Below are 11481 nucleotides of genomic sequence, written 5' to 3'. Positions count from 1 at the left end.
GACTTACTTTCAATGGCATCCACGGTAAAAAGTTATATAAAGCTCCTTGATCACTTATAATTTTTCGCAGCTCATGTTTTCTGGAGTTTTTTTGTCTATTGAAATTTCTTGGAAAGACATTTTTGCAGTGTTTTTTTCCAGTAGAAAAACCCCAAAACAGATTAAATTACAGTACAATCCACTGAAGAGATGTATGTCCATCCCTCACAGCCTTGCTTTCATTCCCGTTAAAAATCAAAGATGGCTCTGCTGTTAAATGAGGTCTATATCACAGAAAAAAATCTTCTTAATAATAATTATGATGTAAATAATGTTAAACGTCCAAAAATAAAACGTAAAAAGGTGGAGAAAATGATTGTTAGAGAATTTAAAATGAACACTTTCACTTACATATTCACATACATTTGAACCTAAAATCTTGGTGTTCATATAAAAAAAAAGTGCACGGATTGTGACAGACACCTAAAATACACATAAAAATGCCAACACTGAAGGCATGCCTGCAAGTGTGCTACTTCCAGTTATGAAAATCGAGAAATACATCACACAGACTCATGAATACTTGACTCTACATGTGCCAGACTGCCTTGAAGGTCTTGTCCTAATTTAAGTTTTTGCTTGTAGCATTTAACACCTCTTCATTTAGCATCTCTTTCTCTCTTTCCATCCGCTGCACTGTAGCTGTGCCTCACTGCATGGAAACTTTCACCCCCCCATCCTTGACACTCACACACCCACATGCACACAAACACACGCACCACGACAGAGAGCGGTGGGTGGAAGGGGAGGAGACTGTGTCTGGTAAGGTTGAGCTGTTTACAGTGTGGGTTTATAAAACAGCAGACGAGGGGGGGGGGTGTCCCTACAAAGAGGGAGCAGGGAGGAGAAACGGCAGACAAGGATAGGGAGAGTGACTGAGAGGATAGAGAGCGTCTGAGAGAGAGGGTCCGCATGCAGGACAGAGTGATAAAACAGCAGGCAGACGCTGGAGATTTTTTTTTTTTTACTTCCACCACAACTGCTACAGCAGAGGAGATGCTTATGTGAGGAGAGCAAGTGATTGTGCACAGTTAGCAGAAGCTGTCTTCATTTCTATAGTAAGTACTACATTTTAATCATATTTAAAAAAAATATTGTTTGTATATATATATGTGTGTGTATATATATATATATATATATATATATACACACATACATATATATATATATATACACATACATATATATATATATATATACACATACATATACATATATACACACACATACACACACAGACATTTAATTTACTTTAATTTACTATATATTTTAATAGTACACACACACACATGTAGAGTCTCATATGAAACTGATTCAAATGACATTTAAAGATTTATGTCATTATCAACAAATACTATAAAAACATTACATTTTTAAAACTGTTGTCCTGGAAAAATGAAAGTTTGTATTTAACGAATGAAGTTTATAAGAGGTCACTGAAGACATGTCTGTATTTATTTCAGGATAAAAGCAGGAATTGATGGGTTGCTGCATCTTAGAGTGTCTTGTCATGGATGACTCTAGGGAACCTACTGAATAGATCTCAGCGCTGCATCATGGTTCAGCAAAGAACCCACAAATACTTGTCAGTCATGGACAGCAATTCTACCAGAGAGGTGTTTGTGGGACTGGCCGCAGAAGACGATGCTGAGGTGTTTGGACACGTACCTTCTAACAAAGATCCCAACTGGTGCAAAACTCCAACTGGGCACATCAAAAGACCAATGAACGCTTTTATGGTCTGGTCCCAGATTGAGAGACGGAAGATTATGGAACAGTGGCCTGACATGCACAATGCTGAGATTTCAAAGCGCCTCGGAAAGCGCTGGAAACTACTGCCCGATTATGAGAAGATACCCTTCATCAAAGAGGCCGAAAGATTGCGCCTAAAGCACATGGCTGACTATCCTGACTACAAGTACCGGCCCAGGAAAAAGAGCAAGTGCTCTACCCCTGTGAAACTTGGCGAGAAGTCGCCAATGAAATCCAGCAAGCCCCATTCAGGAAGATCTAGTGGGCTCTCCTGCAAAGGGCTAAAGATCAAACCTGCTTCTACCAAGCATAAAATGAACTTCAATGGCAATAAATACAAGAGCTACAGCGAGAGCATGAGCGATGACGACACGATGGATGTAAACTTAGAAAGCCCAGTGACTCTGCAAGACGATCACAACCCGTCAAGTCACTTTGTCCTTCACCAGCAGGCCACCGTTCCCTCTGAGGACCAGCAACCAGTTCCTGAGCTCAGAGTGAAAGTGCCCATCTCTCAAACCAGCAGCATCCAGAGTCTCTCAGACAGTGAGTGCCAGGCTCCCCCGGATTCCACGATGAGCGAGCCACAAGGGTCGACATCTGGAAGATCCTCCACACCGACCTCAACCAGCTCCTCCTCTTTGGTGTCATCAGCCTGTTCAGATGAGGAACTGGACGAGGAACTCTTGCATATCATTTCTAACAGTATGCCCATGGACTGCTCTGCTCTGGACAAGGACTTTGAAGCATTTCATGCCAACTCAGGATCCCATTTTGACTTCCCAGATTACTGCACTCCAGAGGTGAATGAAATGATTTCTGGGGACTTGCTTGTGCCCAGTATCTCAGACCTAGTGTTCACCTACTGAAGTTGAGCCCTTTGTAATGTGGTCATGCCTGCATAGCTGCCAATTCTAAAATATTTTGTCCATATTGTACTTGGACAATTCCTTTTTCCATGTGTTTATTTTTCTCAATGAATCCCGTAAGTGCTATTGCTTTACTTTCCAAGCATGTCACATCTTGTTGGTTTAGCTAACAGACACACAGGGCTTTGCAGAGCTGTTCAAGAGAGTAAGGCATTCAGATCTTGTTCAACACTTCAGAGGAAGCTGGGTGTATTTCTTAGAGACAGAGGACTAAGTTTTACCAGCTGTTTCGATAAATGTTTTAAACTGAAAGCTACTGTCTCCAAGTATCTGATGGGAAGCAGTTAGAAGCAAAAACCTGTATTTATTTAAAGGGACAATTCACCCAAAAATTTAAATGTTGCCATCATTTACATCCTATATGACTTACTTTCTTTACGAAACACAAAAGAAGATATTTTGAAGAATGTGTCAATTGTTTTTTTCATACGTCCATAGTCAATGGGGACCAAAACAACACTGGACACCATTGACTTTCATTGTGTGAAGAAAAAACACTGTAACATTCTTCAAAATATCTTCTTTTGTGTTCCACAGAGACAAAAAGGTAAATGGTGACAAATTTAATTTTTGGCTGAACAAGCCGTTTAATTACAGCATAATGAAAACTCTTAATCATAATGCAAAACCGATTTCCACCAGACGTTTCAATGTGCACAAATATAAAGGTCCACTGACAGTATTGGTACATTCATATTCTAAAAGACTGGGATAGAAATTCTGAAAAGGAAATGATGACTGAAACCATTTATTAAAACATGCAGCACTTACAGTAAAGCATCAGTAACCTTGCGGAGGAAACCACTGCAGACACATAATTCATATCCTATTCGTTAATTAGGTAATAGCACTTTCATCACCTTGCCATTGCCACAGACGTTAAGACACACATGTGATTTAAAGGCAGCTCTGCATTGGCCCTGCATGCAGGTGTTTGTGTGTGTGTGTGTGTGCGTCAATGTGTGCCTGAACTGTTTGGACTATGGACAAAAGGGGGATAAGGTTAGGGTTTGGGGGTTGGGATAGGTTCTTTCAGGGAACTGTGCATCTGTCCATGCAGGCAGCAGCTTTTATGCAGGGGTCGGACTCTGTGCGTACCGAGCGTCTGCCGGGGTGGGGAGGGGTACGAGGGGGGGCTCTTGCACCGGTTCACTGAAATGCATGTCATGTCTGCAGTCTGGCTGCAGCTGCCCCGATCAGGGCTAGAAATCTGTGTCTGCCAGCTGGCCCCCATTGACTCTCTCAGGGATCGTTTGTCTAGGTCCTAGTGCCTCCCGTAGGTAATTCATCTGTGATGATCTGTGTGTGCTTGTGAGCGTCTCTTTCTCTCCCGGAGAAACCATCCGAAGCCAACCGAAGTGACAGAATGCCCCGATTTCTCAAAACAGGATCCGTCCTCTTTTCTTTCACCCAAATGCTCTTATTAATTTCAGCTCAGTTGGTGACCGGGAGACCGGCATTATTTACCTCCCACCAACAGTTGTCAGAGAAGGGACAACAAACCCTGCAGTTCGTATCTTACATAAACTGTTAATCCTCGTCGATTCCCTACGTCCTGGGAAGATGCAGCAGCATGCTGTGCAAACTGCAAAGCGAAGGAACACAAAAGGAAAGGGACCTGATGTGTGTTTGCTCTTGGTTTAACCTCACTGTTTGGACTGCATAATGACTACTTTTGTCACACTGACCACAGAGGCATAAACAGCCTCCATCTTGATGTGTTTCCTTATTGTAGGAAAGAGTTGACTGAACTAGTTCTGTACAACCAGTATTTTTTCTAGACCATGATAGTTTGCAAAAATCTTAGTTTTATCAAGTGGATTTTAGATCGATGCCACATTCGGTGGTCAAACTACACATGTAATTCAGGTATATGTGTCTCAGCTAAAAAGGGAAATGGCGTTAAACACAAGAGGGCCGATAGGAAAGATGGGCACGGCTTTGATACGATGCCTTCATTCATAAAACACAATTTTCAATGTGTAAAAAACATTACGTCAACATATATGTATAGAGCAGAAAGATTTAGTGCTTTAAAACCGAAACGTTGGCATTTTAAATGCTCAAAATTGTAGAAACTGTAGTAATAACGCAAGCTACTAGAAACTTCAGTTTCTTTACATGTGAGGCTGGATGGAATTACTTTTGTAATACAAAAAGGTCATTTGTATTATGAAAAACCAAACTCAAGTTTGCATGTGGCATAAATAAGGATTTGTGAATAGGTAAAACAAAAGGCTTAGGCCTTCAACAATCATCAGGGAAATGATTTCAGGAAAACGATACATTCACTATTTTAGCGGATTCTGCACTACTGAAATTGTGAAATGGCTCGCCACACCTGAAGTTATCACACAGGAACGAGTCTTTGCATTAAGACGTATGCCAATCAAATCTGTCTCCATACAATCTTGAATAATATCAGGTCACTGAACCAATACCGTACCAAACACCAGCAGTCAATTAAACGGACTCAGGACTAAAAACATCAGCCCAATGTGGATCTGCTTTGATTCAGCCATTACTAAGATGCACTCTGTTTGGCCATTGTATGTCATTGTTGATGATCTGCAAAAGAACTGTATGTAGCATCAAAGGTCAATCTGCAAAGTTGTACCTTTTTAAATATTAAATATTTTAAAATTCCACAATACTTCTGGGTGCATTTTTTGGCTGTAAATAAAACGTTATTTAAATGTGTCTTAAAAATGGGTGCTTTACGTTTATACTTTGCCAGTATATTTGATCATTTAGTAAATGTTTTATTTTTATTTCATAGACGGTGTCATTTATTTATTTACTAAGAGCACCAGAAAAAAGGAGCGACACATCACAGATGGGCTCAGGCAAATTAGTGTCAAAGTGATAAATGCAGAAAGCTGTATATAACTGAAGCAATGTAAAAATACCCATCTGGTCGGCACCTCCTACTTCTTGGCTGGGGATTAATGAACAGTATTCTGTGCGATAGAAAACCAAGGGCAATGCTAATTTCACACAGGCCAGACTCCGCTTTGCTAAACCTGTCATATGCGGAGCATGCGCTCCCTCATTTCCATGTCTGTAAGAAACCTGCTGCCATAATCAGTGATTGCCACCAATGGAGTCTTATTACAAAACATGGGCCCAGTCTTCCCTTTCAGGACTGAAGAATTTTCATGGCACTAAGCTGATCTATCTCAGAAGACTCCACAGACCAACGCAGTGGTTTGTACTGCAACAAACGCAACAAAACCAAGCTCAAAACCAGATAACTCCCAATAGAACACTGATTTCAGGCTCAGAGCTAATTTATAATCTCAGCATGGTGCTGTTTCAGCTATTACAGACTGTACTGTTAGGTGAGAAATCTTATGTCAGATCCCCTATGATCATCTTGGAATGTGACAATGATATGAAATTCTTGTGAAAAATCATAATAGTCATCAGCTAAAGCACTCACCAGAATCAAAAGATGGCCAAACTATGACCATGTTGCCTCAAAATACATTGTTTTACCATTTTTCATAGTTAGATGATTGTTTCCAGAGGAAATAATACTAGGTTGTTATTTTCCATTAGTTTTTTTATTTATTATTTATTCCTTAAGCAATCAGAAGATGACTGAATGGTCGCAAAACCAGCAACTTAAGTGATGTTTATTCCATTATGTTGTTTGAATGCTTGTGGTCTGGATGTTTCAACTGAAATCACTGTTATCTGGTATTACATTATACTGTCATCCAGGTCAACCAAAGTCATGCTGTACATGATTACACTGAATCAAAAGATTTTGTTGCCTTTGCATGAATGACCACAGCATCTGCTTGATCTGAGCAGCAAACATTGTTTCGCTGACACACAGAGACATATGCATATAGTATGACAATGTGTGGTGTTCGAGTCTAAGAGTTAATTTAACACATGCAGAAATGATGTTGTCATGTTTGTACTGGTGCTATCATCATGCTCTTAACGGGATAGTTCACCCCCCAAAAAACCCTTCAGAAGTAAACATGGGTGTCTTTTCCTCTGTGTTCCACAGAAGTAGTTTTTCCAACATGTCTAAGCTGCTCTTTTCCATACAGTAAAAGTGAATGGTGACCATGGGGGTCAAGCAAGATGTTAAGTAAATAACGGAATGACTCTTTTGATGCTTTTTGTTGGTTTTGGAGCTTGACAGCTCTTAGTCCCCATTTACTTTCATTGTGTGGACTAGAGCTGTGTCAACATTCTTCCAAACTTCTCCTTATGTGTTTCATGGAAGAAAGAAAGTCATAAGGGTTTGGAACAACATGAGGGTAAGTAAATGATGACAGAAATTTTTGATTTTTGTCTGAACTGTTGCTGTAATCTAGGCTTATAGAATGATATTTCTGCACAACTCTCTGTAGGTTTGTGCATCATAGATTGTGATTGTTAGTCATTCTTTTCACAGCACAGCAATAAAAAAGGGAAAATAACTTTCAATAAACAGGAGTCTTCAAGATGTTAGCAGAACATAGTTTTGGACTATTAGCATTAGCTAATTCATGTGTCTGCTTCCATAGTGTGCTGTAGTATCTCTATACCTCATTGCTACTGAGCACAAATAGAGATGAAAGCACTTTTGTGTACATAATGACGGTAGAACTGAACAGCACATTTTGTTGTTTTGATGGACTCATCAGTGTAATGACACCCTCATCAATAAACTGCTTTAATCAGCCTTTCTGTCTGTCTGTGTGATTTTAAAGAGCTTCCATGCACGTCAACACAATTACATGTATGCGCATAAAGCTACTTCTATAAATTAAATTAGTATGGATTAAGCATATGTAGCATACGCAAGCTGTCCATATGTAGATACAAGTTTTCTAACATGCATTTAACATAGACCCGTCATGTGTGTCTGTTTAACGCTGCGGGTTTCTCCCACTCTGTCTCTGACGTGAGTTTCAGAAAGGATGCAGATGTTCTTGTGGTCAAAGCGCACAGGCATGAAAGGTTGCAGCAGCAATGTAATTGACAGCACGTTACATGCAAACACACACAGCCAGCTCATGTGACACATGAAAATGCTTTAGCACTAACAAACACAAGAACCTTTTTTAGATGCTTTAAGCCTACACAACTGAAAACGGCCAGTAACAGTGTGAACTGAAATATCCTTATTGTTGTAATTCAATAACGCACTGTTCTCACATTTATTCATTAAGGAACCATGTTCATGACTTCCATATGGCACAAGTTGTGTAATCTCTCCTAACATAGAGCCACATGGCCATCAACCATGGGCAACATTTGTGACATGACTTGAAGACCAAGGATGGTAACCCATACTCAGAATTTGTCCTCTGCATTTAACCTATCCAAGTTAGTGCACACACACTAGGAGCAGCGAGTAGTGAACATGCACACACTGCAAACCGTGGACTCACACACTTTTGCTGTGGCGCGCTGAGAGCGATTACGGGGTTAGGTGCCTTGATCACCTCAGTCATTTCCTGCCGGTATTGAGAATCGAACCCACAACCTTCGGATTACTAGTCTGACTCTCTAACCATTCTAACCATCTGCCCCAGTCAGATGTTTAACTCATCATGACCACAAATTATGGCATTTTCCACTCTTGTGCACAGTCTGAAAAACGTCAGTCAGACTCAATCAAATACATTGTAAACCGCCCACACACTACACTTTATAATATTTAGTGACAACAAATAACATTTCCATAAATAATCCTTTCTTCATGAGAGAGGCAGAATAATCAAACCTGTGTATGTTTGTGTAATGATGCCAAATATAATGTGCTACTACATGATTATGATAGATGATGTCTATCTTGGTATTTGTTTTGGTAGAAGCCATCAGCCTGCATTATCAATTCCTGATGAAAAACTACATTACCCATGAGTCTGCAAGGAAATCTCCACCAATCAGAGAACTGAGACGAGCAGTTCCTGACAATTCCTGACAAAAGAACTCTTTAGTGCCCGCCACCCGGTCACTCCTATAAAGCACTGTGAATGACGTAATAGATTCAGTCTCTCTGTGCTCTCAAACTACTAAACAAATTATTGCTTTGGTTCATGGCTTATACATAATTATGAATAAAAGTATTCAGCTAAAAGTAAATTTAGGCGCCACAACATTAAAATGTGTAGCAAGAAAAATGCATTTTGAAATTTACTAAAGAAAACAGTTACCAGCGTTATTCAATTATTTGTGTTTTTAAATATTAAAAGTTTAAAGCGTTGGATGTCAAAAGTCATCTAAATGTAAATTAAGCATGCACAATTAAATATTCAATATTGACTAATAAAATAATACAAATCTTTGAAGGTTGAACTTCACCTTTTACAGACAGTTGCCAACCTTGGACTTTTGTTTTGCATATCTGTGTGTTAAATAACGCAAAATTGAGTAAATGGAGATTAAGTGCTGTAGGATTACAAATTTAAGAATTGTTTTTCTCTACATGCATACTTTATTTGATAGTCAAAATATCTCTGCCAGTCCTATCCCTTTCATTGTAAGTCAAATTAACCAGGTTACTGAGACTATTACCTTTTTTGTCTTTAACGGTTCTTGGTGCCCCTTTCACATTCTTTGGATTGGTGACCATTGTTCTTCCTATATACCTGAGTTAAGTGTGAATGCAACCCTCTAGGTGTGGATTTTTCTTTGTATAGTTATGTTGATTGGATTAGGACTGGTGAAACGGATTGCTGTACACTTCATTTGCATGCTTTATTTGCATGCTTTACACCTACCCAGGTGCTTTGTCTCCATTTCTAAGTACTGCCCTCTAACATGTATATAAACTACAATGTATTATTGCCTTAGTTAGACTTGATGACTGCAGATACCAACAGCATGTGTTCTCAATAAAGAATCCTGCTGAAGATACATCCAAGTCTCCTGGTCTTCACTTCTGAGATTTCCAACAGTGCCCAAGGGCTCAGAGGAACTAAGAAGTGCCAAGGGGATAATTCAAGATGGGATCTTCCTCTGTATCTAATCATTGGGCTTCTACTTCCCTTGTAAGACTACGGTAACAAATACCAATGCAAAAGCTGTATAAAGTACAAATAAGCTAAAAGGTGCACAGTTTTAAATGGTTTAAATTGACTCTGCTCGCACATGTCCCCCGGTGGATGTTTAATAGATGCCCTGGCCTTGATTCCCCATCACCAATAAGCTATACCTTCCTGTGAGTAACGCCACACCTGAGAGGATTAGCAGGATTACAGGCAATGGCTTTCACACAGGATTTAAGGCATCCTCCCAATAGTATACAGCAATCCAAACTCGAGGCCCTAACAAATAGTGCTCTCTGAGCAAAAAAGTACATGTGTGAAAAAAAAAATACAACATGCCAGGTTGACCCAACAATGTCTCACTTTAATTTTAGGGCCTGCTGAGAGTGCATACCATTCATTTAACTCCCCCGTCTGGTGCCTCGTATCGGCAGACTAGTTCGTCTGTGCGGCTCTGTGATGGATGCTCAGAAAATCTTTGTCCAGTAAAAGCCAAGCCTCATCTCTGGAACAACTTATTGAATTTCCCTAGGTGCTTGGCTAAGCAGATAGCTGTTTTACAGTGTGAATAAGTGGACTCTTATATTTCACTGCACCCTGCTTTCCAGTGGCTGGTACGAGGGAATGTGCCGATAATGGTGCGCATTTGAGCCACTTTTCAGAGAGTGAAATGTGCTGTTCTTTCCATGCTGATTTATCTAGCGCTCTCTTGCACAGGCTTGCGGATGGGATGAGAATTAGCCCTATGCTAAACTGCAGCGTCAGTCCCGTGTTGTCCATACTCGGATCAATTAGAGCTCACTAATTGCTGTACCTCCAATTATGCGGTGATAAGCAGGAGATGGAATGATTAGAGGCTGTTTCGGGAAGGTGAGTGGAAACTAAAGATCTGAATGACTCTCTAGGGGTGATTGGGGGCAGGCGAGCAAGACAGAGAGCGAAAAAGCCATGTTAGGCTTGGCTGACTTGGTTCTGTGAACTTTCAAACATGGATTGGATGAAAAGACCCAGTTATTCCGGTGCTGTGCTGCATTATGCTGTTTCTCTGACCTGCTTCTGCCCTCGCTGTTGGAGATACGGCAGCCTATTAAGAGTGAGTCAGCATATACACGCACGGATTTAGCAGACCAGAAGGATTCTGCACTACTTAACATGTCTTCGGGTATAAAACCAGGAGTATTTCCAACATATTTTCTCATTAGAGGACTATAGAAGGTGGGTTGAGTTAAGTCAAAGAAGAAAATGTGTGTAAATTGGTCTGAATTCAGTTCTCCACAGAAGGTCGTCATATGTCCCCTCTTAAGTAGGGATTTGAGGGGCCATAGGGACATGCAGATGGACAGATCTGGACTGCTTGTCCCCTCCAGCCATGTCTACAGACAGTTGGACAGATAACAGTGTGGCACAGAGAGAGGGGCCCACAGTGCCAGGAGGAAACTGTAATGAGAGAGTTTGAGGGGGTGTGGAGATACTTGGCCCCTCACACATTTATACATTCAGACAACCACAAACACATGCAAAAAAACATACACATAAGGCTATGATTACAAGTACGCCCACAGTAGCACATTGACCATGTTTATAAGCACATGATTTTCCAATTAAGATATATATTCTGGTTGAACGTTTCTAGAGAAAAAGAGGTTGACATACTCTACAGCTATTGAAGTATTTCTGTATACATGTTATTATTAGCATATTCAAAATAAATTAAGACCATCCACCTTTTTCCCTGACGAGCCTACTATGTTTTGAATTAT

At 40.2% G+C, this 11481-nt stretch overlaps 1 protein-coding gene across 1 annotated transcript; it reads left to right on the top strand.

Annotated features, from left to right (window-relative positions):
- Positions 1-855: 855 nt before the first annotated feature.
- On the top strand, positions 856-7412 carry sox12 (SRY-box transcription factor 12). The gene is made up of 2 exons (XM_079858198.1): positions 856-1097; positions 1503-7412. Exon 2 carries the CDS (start codon positions 1554-1556, stop codon positions 2658-2660), a length of 1107 nt encoding a protein of 368 aa, XP_079714324.1. The 5' UTR covers positions 856-1097; positions 1503-1553; the 3' UTR covers positions 2661-7412.
- The last annotated feature ends 4069 nt before the right edge of the window (positions 7413-11481 follow it).

Source organism: Squalius cephalus (genome assembly GCF_949319135.1).
Source record: "Squalius cephalus genome assembly, chromosome: 22".
Classification (NCBI taxonomy): domain Eukaryota; kingdom Metazoa; phylum Chordata; class Actinopteri; order Cypriniformes; family Leuciscidae; genus Squalius; species Squalius cephalus.
Note: the sequence above shows the minus strand (reverse complement) of the source record. Positions and strands in the feature narration are given on the sequence as shown.

What these genes read in the sequence shown, in the direction of transcription:
- sox12 (XM_079858198.1), top strand. Translation starts at nt 1,554, where the DNA reads ATGACTCTAGGGAACCTACTGAATAGATCTCAGCGCTGCATCATGGTT.